Source organism: Artemia franciscana, chromosome 19 (assembly GCF_032884065.1).
Source record: "Artemia franciscana chromosome 19, ASM3288406v1, whole genome shotgun sequence".
NCBI lineage: Eukaryota > Metazoa > Arthropoda > Branchiopoda > Anostraca > Artemiidae > Artemia > Artemia franciscana.
In genome coordinates, this window is record NC_088881.1 from 19917537 (window position 1) to 19937155 (window position 19619).

General features: G+C 36.1%; 1 protein-coding gene across 2 annotated transcripts in view; it reads left to right on the plus strand.

Annotated features, from left to right (window-relative positions):
* LOC136039387 (uncharacterized) overlaps window positions 1-19619 on the plus strand; it is a 96592-nt gene that overhangs the window by 37671 nt on the left and 39302 nt on the right. For both annotated transcript variants that reach the window (XM_065723070.1, XM_065723071.1), the window contains exons 5-6: window positions 12329-12494; window positions 16585-16823. In XM_065723070.1, the coding sequence (XP_065579142.1) occupies window positions 12329-12494; window positions 16585-16823 (405 nt within the window). The remainder of the gene's footprint in view (window positions 1-12328; window positions 12495-16584; window positions 16824-19619) is intronic.

Genomic DNA, 19619 nt, shown 5'->3' on the forward strand with positions numbered 1-19619 from the left:
GTGATTGGAGGGCAACTAAACCCCTCCAACGCCCACCATTTCCCTAAACACATCCAATCAAAATTTTGAAACATTCATTTTGTTCATCGTATTTGAAGTTTCCAGATATTATGTCTTTGAGGATGACTAGTCCCACACAGCCCTCAGGGCAAGAGTTGTAAGTTATGCCCTGGGGGCACATGAGGTTTATATAGAAAGTGTTCGTATAAACTTCAAAGGGGGATCCTTGGAATGGTAACCAGAAGTTTTAATGGCATTTTGAAGATTCAGAGTGATCAGAGGGTGGATACCCCTCCCCAAACTTCGTATTTTCTCGAAATGCATCTGATAGATATTTTGAGATACCCATTTGTTGTCTTAGAAACTTCGAAAAAGGCGATTGGAAATTGAATCGGCTAGTGCCCTTTTCAATAGTAAAGTGATTGGAGGGCAAAAATCCCCTCCCCCACGCCCATAAATTTCCAAAACACGTCTAATCGAAATTTTGAGGTAGCCATTTTGTTCAGCGTTGTTGTAAGTTCTTGAAATAATGTCTTTGAGGATGAACCCTCAGCCCCACAGCCGTCAGCAAAAGGGTTGTAAGCTATGCCCTGAGGGCATATCAGGTTTTTACGGAAAGGGTGGTCGTAATGTTCTAGTTTCATTTTTATGATTTGAAGTTATCGGAGGGAAGTGATCCCCCCCCCCGTCGTATATTCCACAAATACATCCAATAGAAACCTTGAGATAGCCATTTGTTCAAAAATAGTCCAAAGATCATATAATAAGGCCTCTGGGGTTGACAGAATCTTTCGGAGTCTTGGGGTAAGGATTGTAAGCTATACCCGAGAGGAATATAAGGTTTATATAGAAGGAATAGTCGTGTGAGCTTTAGAAGAAACTCATTTGGTTGAAAATGTATAGTTCTAGTTCCCTTTTAGGAGTCAAATATGATGAACAGCAACTAGCCCCCCACCCTCTCCCTGACGCCCTCTTTTCTCGAAACGCATTCAATTGAAACTTTGAGATAGCCATTTTGTTACCAAAAGTTCAAAAATCACATAGCAATGTCTTTAGGGTGAACACAATCCCCTAGAGCCCATGGGCAAGGGTTTAAGTTATGGCCTGGAGTATATAAGGTTTTTATGGAATGGGTCGTCGTATAAGCTTTGGATCGGATGGAGCTCATTTGATTGGAAGTCGGAAGTTTTAATGCCCTTTTTAAGGGCTAAAAACCAATTGAGGGCAATCAGCCAGCCCGCCCCAAGCTTATTATTTCCTAAAAATATCCAATCGAAATTTTAATAGATCTAATTTGTTCAGCCTTGTTGAAAGGTAGGTATAACCTAGGCAATTCGTTTATTGTTTACATATAGTATATATTATTAAGAAAGGTATGCATGGTAGAACTTAACTTTCCAAAAAGACGAAGGGCATTCAGGTAATCCTTTCAGAGAATGTTGAGGGGAATGTTGAACTAAATCATTATAGGTTATGTGTATAAGGAATGTCAAAACGGGTGTAACAAAGGAGTAACTGAGTATATTAACTTGGAAAATTTAGGAAATTATAAGGGATATGATCAAAATGCAGTTTTCTCCTGCTACCAATACTATTACAACTAGCACCACTACTACTACCAGACTACCCCATTTACAGTATTGAGAGGAAATTCGAACGAAATCAAAAGACGCTATGTGCATGCAAATTATCAAAATAGCGTATCTTAAGAATTAGTTTGGGTGTTTAGTTGGAACTTCAAGTGAACACTTAAATGGGAAGATGATCATAGGCAGCGCAATAGCGCTGCCTAATATCTCGATTGTTATTTGAATTTGAATTTTTAATCATTATTGTTTTATTTAATAATTAGTTTAAAAATTAATTTATTTTTCCTTTGTCATAACATTAACCACAACGCAACAACAAAAATGACATCCCAGGTCGAATCAATTTTTACAAAAAACGGTGCTTTTGCTTTTCTTTCATTTTACGAACTCTAAACTGCATTTCATTGAAAACAATATGCATTTTGAATAGTTTGGTTTATTTTTATGGCTATATCTAGGATCAATTTTGGGGAGAGGCTATGATTTTTTGAGTGAGGTGTCAACAAAAAAAAAACTTAAACAACGCATCAACATTTATTTACTTGCATTTTTCTAGTTTTCTTATGAGTAGAATAGAACATTTGAGCAAAGTGTGGGTGGCGTAGAAGCACATTAATACCCATCACTTCGGATGCATTGTTTCGGGTGTTTTGTTTGAGGGGGGGGGGTTACAAAAAAACTTTACAAATCGCGTTAAGATTAGTTTATAGTATTTTTGCAGCTTTTCAAGAGTAGAGTTTAACCTTTGCGCGACATGAATGGGGGGAGGGTGACTTTAATACAGGCAAGCCCTTTACTGTGGCTATGGCCCTGAGTTTTTACCTACAAGAAGTCCATCTTGTATTTCTTTGTCGCTTTGAAATCGCTTAAAATATATGCTTTCAGCAGAGCGTGAATGACTTTCGCGTTCTAATTGGAGTTCAAGGGGGGCCTCCCCCTCCTTCTATCTAATAAAAACATTTTAAACAAGTAAAAACAAATTTAAAACATTTTAAATGTATTTTATTTTCAGTAAAGTGCAAATTATGTCACGGTCTTGAGAAGACATGGGGGCTATAACCCCTATTCAAGTTAATTTTTGCTCGTTTTGAGTTTGACTTGGTTATGTGTTGCATGATTTAAATAAATAAAAAAATGCTTCAAAAGTTTTTTCACTTTTTAACTTTAATGAATAAAAATAATTAAGACTTTAAGGAACATATATCAGTATATGTATACTAAACTGACAATCCACAATCATTTTTTTTCAGTAAAGTGCAAATTTTGTTCTGGTCTTGAGAAGGTATGGGTGTTGTCAGCCCTACTCAAGTTAACTCCTGTTCGTTTTTTTTTTCGTTTATTTATTGATGGTGGTTTATGCAGTTTTACGCTTGGAAGAGGACTTCCTCGTTCATTATCTAGTAACTTCTGTTCGTTTCGAATTTTTATTTGAACATTAGCTTTATTTTTGTTTAAAATACAATTTTATTATTGATTGAATTTTTATTAAAGTTGTTTCTTTTAACTTCTTGCTGATTAATCATTACAGTGTCTATTATTTTTTATTACTCTGCTTTAGACTTATTTTCCCTCTTTACTTCTGTTAAAAAAAAAAAAAAACTTGTTTTTTTAATAGTAAATTGAGGAGAAGTATTCCTTATCAGCGTTAACTAGAAACATCGTAAAACGTTTTTTAACTCACTTTTGTGAGCTTCAAAATATTCATCAATTGTGATAGGTGGCACTAAGACTTGTTATCCTCGAGGGAGGTAAAGGCCTTTGGTTTTGCATAATTGGTTTTTGGTTGCATTGGTTTTTGCATTGTCCCTTTTGCTTCAAATTTTCTAAGATTGCTGTGGCATTTTGCATGAACGAAGGAGAGGGTTATGTTCCTGTCCTTGTTCAAAAAACTAAATGATAGGCGTACACAACCAAAGTTTAATGGAAAATCAAAGAATTTTCCCAGGAAAAACGGAGGTGAAAAAGGAGCTTTCCGTTCACAGTTTCCTCATGATCTAGTGAAAAGAATATGTCGTTTAAAGCTGATTTAGGAATGGTAACAATTATTTTTATTTTTCTTAATGGTAAATGTTTATTGCAAAAAAAAAATCATGAGAATTTCAAAACAAAATTTGAAACCCCTTGAAAATGGTGGCAGATAGATATGAAAAGTCCAATATTGGAATAATAATGGTTTGCAATTACTGTAAAAGTAGGCTTTCAGAATCGACAGCATGACGACAAATTTACTTTACTCTTCGGTGTATAGCAAACACACCAGAGTATTTTTTTGGAAATATTACTACACTGTCGAGCCTAACTGGGAATATTTTTAGAAACAATTAGTACTTAATAAAATGTCTGGCTTTATTAAGAAATTCCAAACTTCTGAAAGCTCTTTTTCTCTTTTGCCTTCATGTCTCTTTTAAGTCGCTATTTATTTCAGTTTATCATGCCAAGCAATCTTTTTCTAAACCGCAAAGAGAGCTGACTGAAAAATTGAGATAGATGAGTATGCAATACATCCAGACTCAATATGAGTTTGCAAGGTTGAATTTTTTTGGGAGAAAAATTAATGGATTTTCTTCTAGTTGTCTTAGATAATAACAATCTAGATGAAAAATGAGCAATGAAGAAAAAGCCACCATTTCAATGCTTTTATTAGTCTGCTTTTCATCAATTAGGTATTTTGCAATAAATAGAACAGGGAACGTGCAATAAATCTTTTGGAAGAATTTGGAACAATCATGAATTCAAAACGTACTCGAAGCAATTCAAAATATAATTCAAGCTTATTGAACTCTACTAAGCAATAAGAAACAGTGGAAAAGAAACGAAAATTCTTAAGCTTTTGGACATCAAGGCTAAAAAAATTACCTCCATTTGACTTCCCTTTCAGGGCTGAATATCAGTATACGTTAAACGGTCAATCCATATTAATCTGTTCTTTTCAGTAATTAATTAAAAAAAATTATTCCACAAAATAAGCTTTTCAAAAAAAGTAAAGAGCTCCATTGAACCAAAAATAAGCGAATATAAAATCAAATAATCTTCCAAGCGTAAAACTACCACAAATTACTATCAATAAATAAATGAAACCCAAAGAGAACAGAAATTGTAATAAATAACCGAGTCAAACTCAAAACTAGCAAAAAATACATGTGTAGGGCTGACAACCCCCATGCTTTCTCAAGACCAGAAAATAATTTGGCATTACTGAAAAAGAATATAAAAACAAACAAATGACCATGGATTGTCAGTTGAATATACACATACTGATATTTATTCCTCAAAGTTTATAAACAATCTATTTAATAAAGCTGAAAAAGTGAAGACTTTAAAATGTATTTTGATTTCAGTAAAGTCCAAGTTATGTTTTGGTCTTGAGAAGGCGCGGGATTGTCAGCAAAACTCACGTAATTTGTACTGGTTTTTAGTTTGTCCCGTTAATTTATTCTAATGTCTGCTTCTTTTGGGTTTCATTTTTTATTGATGGTGATTTGTGGTAGTTTGCGCTGGAAGATTATTTGACGTTATATTTGCTCATTTTTCTCATAGATGAAAAAAAAAACTTTATATCTTTTCATTTTTTCTATAAAAATCCATAGTTTGGCTTGCTATTTGTATGTTAGAAAAACTTTTTCGCCAATATTTAATCCGAACACATATAGAATTGTTTAATTTAATTTTACACTTCCTCAAGTTCACCTGAAAAAAAAGCATAATATTATTCAAAAAAAACTATCTTTACTCTTTAACAACATGGATACGGTTTACACTCTTTTGATTTGTTTAAATCGGAAGATCAGACGTAGCAGTAGTCTCAGCACCGATAGCAGCACCTTAATGCTCTTATACTTGTGTAGTAGCAATAATTTTTGTAGCAATAGTAGCAGTATGCGCTTAGCATCTTTGGCTCCCTCAAAATCCCCTTCAAGACACGCTGAAAGTTTAAACGTACTACCATCAACCCTTCCTGAAGCATCTCTGATGCATCCTCCTGACAACCTCTGTAAGCATATTCTGGTTTTCTCCATACAGTTTCAATATTTTCCAAGTTTTTCGCATTAATACACTTAGTTTTAGTAGTAGCAACAGCACTAGTAGCAGTAGAATTAATCTAGTACCCTTATTTTTAGTTGCAGCAGGAGTAGAAGAAATAGTAATAATAGTAACAGTCATAGTAGTATGAATAGAAGCAGCAGCGTTATGATGCAAATATTTTCTTTTGTTAGTTCAACATCCCCCAAAACAAACATTGTTAGTTTCAACTTCAGACACCAAACTTTTTGTAGGATATTGCTGTTTCGCCCTTTTAAAAATTGTATACAGATGGCGGATTCTCCCCTCGAAAAAAACTCCTTGAAAATGTCACCTTCATATCCTCAGGCATAGTTGAAATAGTAATCACAGTAGCAGTATTGGTATTACTAGCAGTAGTATTAATAGTAATAACGGTAGCACTAGTAGCAGCAGTAATATTAACGTACTGCCTTTACGAGTAGATGCAATAGAAATGGTAATTAAAGTAGTAGTATTAAATGTAACAGTGATCGTAGTATTAGTAGTAGCGTGCATATATTGCCTTTTCGTCAGATGATCTTCCCCTTTTACCATTCTCTGAAAGTTTCAACCTAATACCCGAATCAATTCTTGAGACACACTGTTTTGACAATGTATATGCACATAGCATCTTCTGGTTTAGCTCAAATTTGCCCTCGATGTTTTAAATAGAGTAATGTGGTAGTTGCAGTAGTAGTTGTAGCATGCAAATATTACCTTGTTGATCATCTTCCTTATCATTCTCTGAAAGTTCCAAATTAATATACCCAGTCATTCCTGAGTTACACCCTTTTGACAATCCGTATACACATGAAGTATTTTGATTTAGTTCAACATTCCTCTCACATTTTTTTTGAGGACTCACCTGAATGCCCTTCGTCTTTTTGAAAAGTGAAGTCCGAAAATGCATACCTTTCTCAATAACATATACTTTATAAAAACAATAAACGAATGGTCTAACTTACAGCCCTTGCTCTTAGTACTTTGAGGATATTGACATCCTCAAAGACATAATAAATGGACCTTTCAACAATGCTGAATTAAATACCTCTCTTTAAATCTTGATCGGATGTGTTTTGGAGATTGATGGGCTTGCGGGGGAGGGGCTGGTTGTCCTCTATTCACTTTTGGCACTTAAAAAGGGCACTAGAACTTCCGACTTTCAATTATATTAGTCCCATCTGATCCAGAGTTTTTACGACCACCTGTTCCATAAAAACTTTATATGTTCCGGGGCATTAATTAACACCCTTGCCCCTGGGGGTTGTGTCCACCCTAAAGGCATAGTTACATAGCATACTCTTTGGACTGTTGTGAACAAAATGCCTATCTCACAATTTCTTTTGGATGCATTTGGTGAATAGAGGCTTTCAGGGAAGGGGGCTAGTTTTCCTCCATCACTTTTGACTCTAAAAAGGAACTAGAACGTTTTCCAATCAAACAAGCCTCCTCTAAAGTTCACACAGTCAGCCCTTCCATAAAATCTTTATATGCCCCTGGGAATAATTTACAAAACTTGTCCCCAGACTTTGGGGGTTGTGTCATCCCCAAAGACCTTGTTATGTGACTAAGGACTGTTTTTGAACAAATTGATGTCTCAAATTTCCTGTGGATTTATTTGTAGAAAATAAAACGTGAGCGGGGCTAGTTGCCCTCCGATCAATTTGATTCTTAAAAAGGGCACTAGAAGTTCTGATTTCCAATCCAATGTGACCCAAGAGTGCCAGCAGACAATTTTTCAGGGGGTCCAGACGCCAAAATAGCAGTGGTGGTAGGGTGACAAGAAATATGTTTCAGGATTTTTTTTTGTATGAACAAATTTATTTTTAAATACTTTTAGGAAAAAACTCTCAAATAAAAAGAGGAATTAAAGTACATGCAAGATGACATAAAATACAGTAAATTTTAAACGACAAGGATTCCTGGCAAAGGGATCAATTTATTTCATCAATAATATATTTAATTATCATGGATTTAATCTTAAAAGAAAATCAAACTTAAACCAATATTACAGAGAGATTTACTAAGATTTACTGCTTCCGTCGATTATGACAGGTGTAGACTATTCTTAATGCAAGTTTCCGTCACGGAATAGTTTACAGAAGGAGTAGAAATACTCAAAAATCATCCTACCATAATAGATCCCACGTTTCGATTTTACAATGGCCATGTAAAATGTACCTCTTTCATAACAGGACAATTCTTCCCCTCGAACTTAAATCCCTTATATATTCAGACATTAAAAAATATAGAATAGCAAAAACACTTTTAAACTTACTATCCAGCTGTCAAATCAACCCTCTTTCTTTTTATTGTCCTATTCAACTAAATAAAATGAAAAGGTTCAAAAAAAAATCGTCACAAGAGAATCTTACCAAATAGTTTGTGATAAAAACCTGGAAGTAAAAAGTAACTTGGACCAATATTCACCAAAACTAAAAATGGAATTTTCAAAATCCCTTTATTAGATACATCATATCAGAAAACCCTAAAGTAGAAGTTTCAAGCTCCAATCTTCAAAATGTGGAATTTCGCTTTTTTTTTCTGCAGTAACAGTATGTTTATTTGTTTAGTTTTTTCCCAGCGGTGATTGTATCAAATCGAAGGTCCAAAATAATAAGGAGGAAGCTTACTCAAACCTAAATTTAAAGCTCTTTTATAAGTGACCATTCGGATTGGGACAGGAGAGAGGCTTGTTTTCTGCTATTCTAGGGCACCAAACTACGACTTTACCCTGAAGAGGGCGGATTTTCAATTAATCTAAAATTCTGAGAAGCTAATTGATTTAAAAGTATGAATAACTATATTTTAGGCTTCCCATGCGGAAAAGGAATTAATGCCACATGGTGGCAGTACTGGATTCAACCAATTTGAGTCAGTTTATTTGTAATGAAGTTAGACTATTTTTTGTGATTTGTAATTGCGTATCAGCTATAATAAATTGATTCATTATTAACACCACATAATTAATTAAAACTAAAACATATTATTAATAGAGAACATCACGGGAAATGTGGCCCTCATCCATCCGCACCATGCTACCCCAATAACGCCATCAGTTAGTCATGATTCTATCCATGACGAGCGACTGCCTCGTATTTTCAAACAGTTCGTGGTAATGAACTGTTGTAATGAACCCGTGGTAATGAACACGGTTCAATAGTAACCAACACTCTAAAAAATGGAATTTTGATACCAATAGCTACATCAAAAGAATCGCATTTTAATGCTGATTTTAAATATATAAGTTTCATCAAGTTTAGTCTTGCCCATCAAAAGTTACGAGCCTGAGAAAATTTGCCTTATTTTAGAAAATAGGGGGAAACACCCCCTAAAAGTCATAGAATCTTAACGAATGTCACACCATCAGATTCAGCGTATCAGAGAACCCTATCGTATAAGTTTCAAGCTCCTATCTACAAAAATGTGGAATTTTGTATTTTTTGCCAGAAGGCAGATCACGGATGCGATGCGTGTTTATTTGTTTGTTTTTTGTTTTTTTTCCCAAGGGTGATCGTATCAACCCAGTGGTCCTAGAATCTTGCGAGAGGGCTCATTCTAACGGAAATGAAAAGTTCTAGTGCCCTTTTTAAGTGACCCAAAAAATTGGAGGGCACCTAGGCCCCCTCCCACGCTAATTATTTTCCCAAAGTCAACGGATCAAAATTCTGAGATAGCCATTTTATTCAGCGTAGTCGAAAAATCTTATAACTATGTCTTTGGGGACGACTTACTCCCCCACAGTCCCCATGGGAGGGGCTACAAGTTACAAACTTTGACCAGTGCTTACATACAGTAATGCTTATTGGGAAGTGTATAGACGTTTTCAGGGGGATTTTTCGGTTGGGGGAGGGGTTGGCAAAAGGGGGATATGTTGGGGGAACTTTCCATCCAGGAATTTGTCATGGGGGAAGAAAATTTCTATGAAGGGAGCACAGGATTTTCTAAACGCTAGTCTACAGACTTTAAACGATATGCGTAGGTTCAGTGCAAACACAGAGAGTATTAAGCATGCATACATAGCGTATGTCCGCCCCATTCTGGAATATGCGTGTCCTGTTTGGGTGCCCTCAGCACTGAGAACAGTGTATCTTTGTCAGGAGCTTGAATCGGTTCAGAAGCGAGCGGTATCGATCATCTTGGGCCGCCGTGACATCCCCTATGAAAAGGCTCTGGAAGTGCTAGGACTGCCGTCACTCCAAAACCGGTACGAAACTCTGATAATGAGTTTCGAAAAGTACTTGCTTTCTAAATCTCAGCACTGTGACATTCTACCTGATCAACCTCTACCATCAAGAACGAGAAAGCAAGTTAGTTCCCGTTAAAGCAAGAACAAACCGATATGGTAATTCTTTCGTCCCGGTTTTCGTCAAAATGTATAATAAGAGTTAATATTTATTGTTTTATTTATATTTACAAGTGTAGCTTGATTTTGTATATGTTGTAAAGAAACACAAATCAGCGACAGCTGTCAAGTTTTTGCTATTAAACCTGTCTACTACTACTACTACTACTACTACTACTAGCATTATTTAAAAAAAAAAGAAAAACAATGAAAAAATAAATATGAAAAGTTTTTTCAACTGGAAGTAAGGAGCAGCATTAAAACATAAAACGAACAGAAATTATTACGCATATGAGGGGCTCACCTCCTCCTAATACCTCGCTCTTTACGCTAAAGTATTTTTAGTGATTTCAACTATTTATTCTACGGCTTTTGTGATTCAGGGGTCATTCTTAATGAATTGGGACAAAATTTAATCTTTAGTGTAAAGAGCGAGGTACTGACGAGGGGCGAACCCCTCGTATATATAATAAAAATATGAGATTACAAAAGTTCGTTGCGTAAGCTAATTTATAAGTTACGTTTATCTTTTACTAATAAAAACATTCGTAAAAAATTGAAAGTTCTAGTTGCCTTTTTAAGTAACCAAAAAATCGCAGGGCAACTAGGCTTCCTCCACCGTTCCTTTTTTTCTCAAAATCATTCGATCAAAACTAAGAGAAAGCCATTTAGCCAAAAAAATAGACTTGCAAATTTCGTGTTAATTATTCCTCTGCGGAGAGCCAAAATCAAAACATGCATTGATTCAAAACCGTTCAGAAATTAAATAAAAAAAACAAGTTTTTTTTAGCTGAAAGTAAGGAGCGACATTAAAACTTAAAACGAACAGAAATTACTTCGTATATGGAAGGGGCTGCTTCCTCATCAACGCCCGTTTTCTGTTCGTTTTAAGTTTTAATGTCGCTCCTTACTTTCAGCTAAAAAAAACTTGTTTTTTTTATTTAATTACGTATAGAGGCGTTAGTGATCTTATCAGTCCACTAGATACCAAGGATACGCTGAAGACAGATGATTTCAAAACGCTGGACTCGCTTTTCCAGTTGCTTAGTCAACGCCCAGATTCGCACCCGTACATTAGTACGGAAAGGACGTTACTACTGAAAAGCCGGAGCTTGAGCTTTAGGGAGTATGCTGAATTCTTTCACGCATTTCTTAGTTTATTGAAGGTGCTTATTGCGCATGCAATGCGTGTTATAATTTCCCGCTCAAGGTCGGGGGCTTAATTTGCTATGGGGAAGGGTGGGGGCGACTGCTCCTTCCAGAACTCGGGATGGCCCAAATAGTGACGAAGAACACACTGCCTTTCCATCACAAACATCAAAAACAAGAAGAACAAAAGGGAATTCTTTTTGTAAGACACTGGAATTTTCAAATTTGAATGAATATTTCGGCCCATGTCCAAGGGCTGTCCTCAGCAAAACATAAATATTTAAACGGAGAAACACTTACAACAACAGGCAAAGAGTGTCTTTTATATATTTATGTTTTGCTGAGGACGGCCCTTGGAAACAGGGTCGAAACATTCATTCAAATTAGACAATTCCACTGTGTAACGAAAAGAATTCCCTATTGTTCTTCTTGTTTTTGATGTTTTTGGGTTGCCCCGAACCCAGTTTGCGCCCCCAACTAGAATTTAGTTTCTTCGAAAGTTTTGTCAAAACTAAGATAAGCCTGCATAATTCGAGCATCAATAGAAATGGATTAGTTTTTAGTTGACAATTACCTTTATAGTAGGCTACTTTTATAGTACTATGAAATACCTTTATGGTACTAAATCGCTCATTTTTAAGTTTTTACAGTCATTTTCATTTGATTTGGGAAAATTGGCTCCAACTTGCCCCCCCCCCTTGCAGGATTCTGACAAGCTTACGCCACTGTGGGGCAGGTAGGAAAATTGACGTTATTTCATATAACTTTTGTTTTCTTTTCACTGATTGACAGATCATCTCACCCGGCCATGCTGGAGAGTAGAGCGATATGGTCAAGAGAGGTTAAGAATTTGAAATTTTGTGAAAAGTCATATCTGCCACTATATTCTTTCCCACTCTAATTTATTTGATTATTGGACTCAAAATGAAATGAGTATTGCTATTTTCCAATTTCCATTACCTTGATCACCATCCATTACGTTGACCACCATCCATTACCTTGACCACCATCCATTACCTTGACCACTATCCATTACCTTGACCACCATCCATTACCTTGACCACCATCCATTACCTTGACCACCATCCATTACCTTGACCACCATCCATTACCTTGACCACCATCCATTACCTTGACCACCATCCATTACCTTGACCACAATGACTGATTATTGATTTCGTAAACTAAAAACTAACTTTGATAGATTTGGCGCATCTCCTTGCCACTGTGACAAAGAGTGTGTCCACTACGGTGATTGCTGTATCGATGCTGCTCGAAGGTGGTGGGATCAAGGCTCTTACGATGATGCAAATAAATGGGCTTGTCGAAGCATTCATCCTTCAGAAGAGAATATGCAGGAAAAGCTCTTGGTAAGTTATGTTCGAACTGGCTTATAAAAATATTTGCTGCAGAAACGAATAATTATTGATGGGCGAAAAAAAAAACTATACAAAGCTCCCCCGTGTACATGGAACGATTTGTTTCCTTTGAAATCCTTATGCCATTGAGAACTTTTTTTAGAAATGTAGGAACATAAGAAAAAATCACTAGTCAGTTTATTTGAGATGGTAGGGTTATCGTCTCCTAACATTTTAAAGGCAAGAGTGTTATTTCCGCATTACTGAAAACGAAGTACAAGTCGTCTTCAGTACAGTATATGTCAGTCTATGGACTTTAGATTGTTTATAGGGTGGTAGTCCTGCTCTTCTTTGTGGTAACTTATGTTTGAAATGATTATTTATTTATATTTCTAATTGTTCTTGGATTTAAGAGATATATATCAGGACCTATTAGGATATTAGGCCTCAATATTCTATTTGTTATCTTTAAGCTTGATGTAATTATTCGGTTTAGTTTCTGTTCATTTTGGGTTTCGTTTAACTATTGAGATTAATTTTTGTTCGTTTTGAGCCTAAATTATTGAAAGAATTTGTTAGGTTTTCATACGATTACTTACCTTTCTCCGAAAACTGATTTTTGGGAAATGTCTTTGATTGATTTCCTTTCGTTTTTAAGTACCATGGGCGTTTAATTATTTTTGAAGAATGTTCCAATATGTGGAAATCAAAAAAAGAATCTTTTATTATTTAAGTTCTTTTTCTTTATATTCCTCTTAAACCCGTTTATTTACATTGGGGTACACTCATTTTCCACTTTTAACCTTACTATATGCCTTTACGTATACCCCAGAACAGCTAATGGTATTCAAAAGACTTTATTCCATTACTTCAGAACAAGTTTTTTTTCCTTCAATAAAAATGTTCTTGTAAACCAGGTTTTAACATTGGCGTGCACTCCTTTTTCACTCTTAAACTTATCTTTTTTGGCTTTGCGTATATTAATTCAGAACAAGTTCTAATCCTTATAGTCTTCCTAAATCTGGTTTTTTACATTGGAGTACACACCTTTTTTCACCCTCAATATTACTTTTTCGACTTTATGTATACCTCAACACCAAGCAATACTATTCAAAAGGCTTTATTTTATTAATAGGCTTTATTAATTTGGTGTACACTTCCTTTTCAGTTTTAGCCTTTCTTTTTTTTTGGATTTACATATATCAATTCACAACAAGCTTTTTTCTTTATATTCCTTCTAAATCTGCTTTTTTACAATCGTGTGCACACCTTTCTACACTCCCGACATTACTTTTTCGACTTAATATTTATACCCCAACACCGAGCAATACTATTCAAAAGGCTTTATTTTATTAATTCAGAACAAGTTTTATTCTCTTATGTCGCTTCTAAACCCGTTTTTTTTTACATGGGCTTACACTTATTTTCCATTTCTAACCTACTTTTTGGCTTTATGTATACTCGTACACAAGCAATACTGTTCAAACACTTTATTTTATTAATTCAGAACATGTCGCTTTTTCCTTAATATTAAATATAAAAAAACAAGTTTTTTTAACGGAAAGTAAGGAGCGGCATTAATACTTAAAACGAACAGAAATTACTTCGTATATGAAAGGGGCTGCTTCCTCATCAACGCCCCGCTCTTTATGCTAAAGTTTGACTCTTTCTCTTAACTCTACTTTTTAATACAGTAAAAAACTATAGCGTAAAGAGTGGGGCGTTGATGAGGAAGCAGCCCCTTTCATATACGAAGTAATTTCTGTTCGTTTTAAGTTTTAATGCCGCTCCTTACTTTCCGTTAAAAAAACTGTTGTTGTTTTTTTTTATTTAATTTTTGAACGTTTTTGAATCAATGCATGTTTTGATTTTGGCTCTCCGCAGATGAATAATTAAAACGAAATTTACATATTTATTTTTTTGGCTAAATGGCTTTCTCATAGTTTTGATCGAATGATTTTGAGAAAAAAAGGAGCGAAGGAGGAGGCCTAGTTGCCCTCCAATTTTTTGGTTACTTAAAAAGGCAACTATAACTTTCAATTTTTTACGTATGTTTTTATTATTAAAAGATATACGTAACTTACAAATTAGCTTACTTAACGAACCTCTGTATTATCATGTTTTTATTACGTATATGAGGGGGTTCACCCCCTCGTCAGTACCTCGCTCTTTACACTAAAGCTTAAATTTTGTCCCAATTTCATGAGAATGACCCCTGAATCACAAAAGCCGTAGAATAAATAGTTGAAATTACTAAAGATACTTTAGCGTAAAGAGCGCGGTATTAGGAGGAGGTAAGCCCATCATATGCGTAATAATTTCTGTTCGTTTTAAGTTTGAATGCTTCTCCTTACTTTCAGCAGAAAAAACTTTTTCATATTTATTTTTTCATTGTTTCTTTTAAAACTATGTATATATATATATATATATATATACGTATGTATATATAGGTTAATTTAGCCTGTATATTTGGAAACGCGTGTTCGATTCACTATAGGTGTTTTGATGGTTCCGCTAGTGTTAATTGCCACTAGTGTTACTGTGTTAGTACTCTTGTACCAGCAGTGTATATGGCAAAGTGCCACCCGCGCAAGCGCAGATGTCACTTGTGTAGGTAACATGGCTGTGACGGGCTACAGACTCTACAAGTTCTGTTTTCGCTGGTTTTTGTGCAGCAGGCTTGCCACAGCTAGAACCATTATAGGTAAAACAATTGTACTCTCTTTGAGGCGTAAGTGCCGTTCTATTTTGCCCATGGTCTCAAGCCCAAAATGCTCCTTACAAAAATTTTATTTTTCTTCAGGAATGAAATATCAAAACAAAATTGAAACTGTTTCCTATACCTCAAAAACTCTTTTTACTCTCTCTCCTCCTGGAAATCTGTACCTGGCTGAATAAATGATAAAGTAAAAACCTATGTAAAAAATATGAACAAAATCTTATAGAAGGATTTTAAAATACATATTTAGACTAGGCGTTAACCTCCGGCGTTCCCACAGCCAATCAGCGCGGAAAGATCTTGGCTCTATTCCGGGAGGGAAAACAGAAATTCCTGTTGGGACAACTGTTAATTCTGGCATTAACCCCCCTCCCTCCCCTTCTTAGGATTGCATAAAAATGATGTTAGTTAATTTTTTAATAGATATGTCTATATATTATCCGTCCATGCGTTCTATCCAGGCTGTGGAATCCAGTTTCAAACTGCGAGAGTGTCTGGTTTTGACGCAGCGCCAATTAATGTCGGGACAATAGCTATGTATTGCTTTTGAAAAATGTTCGCGTAACTGGTGTCTATATAGGCTGTGCTAATCAGGTTCATAAAAGTGATTAACTGAAAAATAAACTATTCTTCTCTCTTTGGCGCAAATACAAACAAGGAGGTGGAGACTTGATAAAGTATCAAGCGGTGAGACTACGAGCACCCGCTATCAAGAATTAATGGTCCAACTCTTAACCCATTAGCATCTAGTCGTCAAAACCTAATTCTTTATCAGCCGATGAATTGCCCTCTGATGTTTTTTTCATGTCAAGCTAATTAGCAGGATTCATGAGAATTTATCAAGGAAAGGGCAAAGAAAACTTACTTGGTATTTAAGAGTAAGCGGGAAAAGGGTGAAACAGAGAGCCCTAAAGTGGGAACGAATTTAACTTACCAAAAAAAGAAGAAGAAGGGCATTTAGCTGATATAATCAGGGCCAGCGGCCAAAACAATATTCTGAATAGTAATATTTCTTCGAATCCTGCTCGTTTGTCTATATGCTGCAAAGGTCATAAAGGTTAAATCAATGCTTCTGCATTACTATACATTGTTCCAGGGCCGTGTCCAGAAGGGATTAATGGGTTTGAATCTCCTCCAAAACATTTTTCAGACACGTAAAATCGTAAGAAAAATTAATATAAACACATTTTTGATGCGTTTTTAAAGTTTTTTTGTGACCCCCCCCCCCAAAAAAAAATCTTTTTTAAACCACTCTTCTCTACCCCTGAAGAAAAATCCTGGATGCGGTCACTCTAAACTTCTTTTGCATTTTGTTAGGTATGGTTCTGATCCCCAATATTTATATTCTTTGGTCTTATAAACTAGTTTTTTCTTTTCTTTTAGACTTACATATTTATGACTGCTCATTGTCCGGATGGGACAAAAGAAGATTTACGCAAACTCTGCGAACGAAGGATCCCGGATGATAGTTATAATTATATTCTTGATTTGCCAGTTTTTAGTCTGAATACAAAGAAGACATATGCCAATGTATATTGCGCACGTTGTAACACTGATTTTCACCTGGCACAATGGAACGCGTCTGTAGAGTGTACTGCAAATGTAAAAAACATTAATTTAAGGTAAGACTTCAAAGCAACCGAGAATTATATCAATAACCCTCAGTACTTATCGGTTATATAATAAGCACTCGAGAATTTGTGATGCACTTTTAAGACAAAAACAAGAGCTAAGAGCTCATATGGCACTTGTGACGAGGCAAGAAGAGCTAAGAGCCAAGAGATCATATGGTATGAGCTCTAACAAAATTCTATGAATCAATAGATTGATTTAAAAAGGAAAATAAGAGGCTTAATGCCGGTCAAGATTTAAAATAAGAGCTCTGAGTCACAAAGTCCTTCTAAATATCAAAATTTATTAAGATCCGATCACCCACTCGTAAGTTATAAATACCTAATTTTTTCTAATTTTTCCTCTCCCTTCCCCCCCCCCCAGATGGTCGAATCTGGGAAAACGACTTTATCAAGTCAAATTGTGCAGCTTCCTGACATGCCTACCAATTTTCATCGCCCTAGCACGTCCAGAAGCACCGAACTCGCCAAATCACTGAACCCTCCCCCCAACTCCCCCAAAGAAAGCGAATCCAGTACGATTCTGTCAATCACGTATCAAGGACATTTGTTTATTCTATCCACCAAGCTTCATCCCGATTCCTCCACTCCAAGTGTTTTTCCAAGATTTCCCCCTCCAACTCCCCCCAATGTCAAAAGATCTGGTCGGGATTTGAAATAAGAGCTCTGAGACATGAATTCCTTCTAAAAATCAAATTTCATTACGATCCGATCATCTATTCGTAAGATAAAAATACCCCAATTTTCATGTTTTCCAAGAATTCCGGTTTCCCCCTCCAACTCCCCCGAATGTCACAGGATCTGGTCGGAATTTGAAATTAGAACTTTAAAGCACAAGATCCTTCTAAATATCAAATTTCATTAAGGTCTGGTCACCCTTTCGTAAGTTACAAATACCTGAAGTTTCAAAATACCCCCCCCCCCCAATTCCACCAAAGAGAGCAGATCCGGTCCAGTTATGTCAGTCACGTATCTTAGACAGGTTTCTATTCTTCCCATCCAGTTTCATCCTGATCTCACCGGTTTAAGTATTTTCTAAGATTTCCGGTCCCCTCAACTGCCCCCCCCCAATTACGCTTGATCCGGTTGAGATTTAAAATAAGATATCTAAGTTACGAGGTCCTTCTAAATATGAAGCTTCATGAATATCCGATCACTCCTTCGTAAGTTAAAAATACGTCATTTTTTCTTATTTTTCAGAATCACCCTCCCCCCCAAATTGAGCGGATCCGTTCCAATTATGTAAATCACGTATGCAAGACTTCTGCTTATTTTTCCAACCAAGTTTCATCCCAATCCCTCCAATCTAAGCGTTTTCCATCATTTTAGGTTTCCCCACCCCAAACTTCCCCCAATGTCACCAGATCCGGTTAGGATTTAAAATAAGAGCTTTGAGACACGATATCCTTCTAAATATCAAATTTCATGGAGATCCAATCACCCGTTCGTAAGTTAAAAATACCTCATTTTTTCTAATTTTTCAGAATTAACCCCCCCCCCAACTACCCCAAAGAGAGCGGATCCATTCTGGTTATAAAATAAGAGCTCTAAGACACGATATCCTTCTAAACATCAAATTTCATTGAGATCCGATCACCCTTTCGTAAGTTGAAAATGCCTCATTTTTTCTAATTTTTAAGAATTACTCCCCCCCAACTACCCCAAAGAGAGCGAATCAGTTCCGATTATGTCAATCATATATCTGGGACTTGCACCTATTTTTCCCATCAAGTTTCATCCCGATCCCTCCACTCTAAGTGTTTTCCAAGATTTTAGGTTTCCCCCTCCAACTCCCCCCAATGTCATCCGATCCGGTCGGAATTTAAAATCAGAGCTCTGAGACATAATATCATTCCAAACATCAAATTTCATTAAGATCCAATCACCCGCTCATAAGTTAAAAATACTTCATTTTTTCTATTTATTCCGAATTAACCGGCCCCCACTCCCCCCCCCCAGATGTTCAAATCGGGAAAAAGACTATTTCTAATTTAATCTGGTGCGATCCCTGATATGCTTGCCAAATTTCATCGTCCTAGCTTACCTGGAAGTACCTAAAGTAGCAAAACCGGGACTTCCGGTTCCCCCCTCCGATTCCCCCCAATGTCATCAGATCCGGTCGGGATTTAAAAAAAGAGCTCTGAAACACAATATCATTCCAAATATCAAATTTCATTAAGATCCAATCACCCACTCATAAGTTAAAAATACTTCATTTTTTCTACTTTTTGCGAATTAACCGGCCCCCTACTCCCCCCCCCCAGATGGTCAAATCGGGAAAACAACTATTTCTAATTTAATCTGGTCCGGTCCCTGATACGCTTGCCAAATTTCATCGTCCTAGCTTACCTGGAAGTGCCTAAAGTAGCAAAACCGGGACCGACAGACAGACCGACAGACAGACAGACAGACAGACCGACAGAATTGGCGATTGCTATATGTCACTTGGTTAATACCAAGTGCCATAACTAGTCAATCTACTTCTTTAACAAGACTTCCTTTGACTCGCTAGGAAAGCCGGGGCTTTTCATTCCGTGAACTAATATCTCTAAATAAGTTTTTTGGGGTTGAGGGGAAAAAATTACCTAGGTTAGGCTAGGTTACGTGTTTAATATACTGCGCTCTGGGCGGCCCTCCTTCCATAATTCTTTGTGGTAGTTTTCATAATTCTGTTACTGATGTGTTATATTTTCACCATATTTCGTTTTATTTCATTAGCTTTAACTAAATTTCACTTTTCTAATGTTTATTATATACCCGATAAGTATATAACCCTCCTCCCCTTGG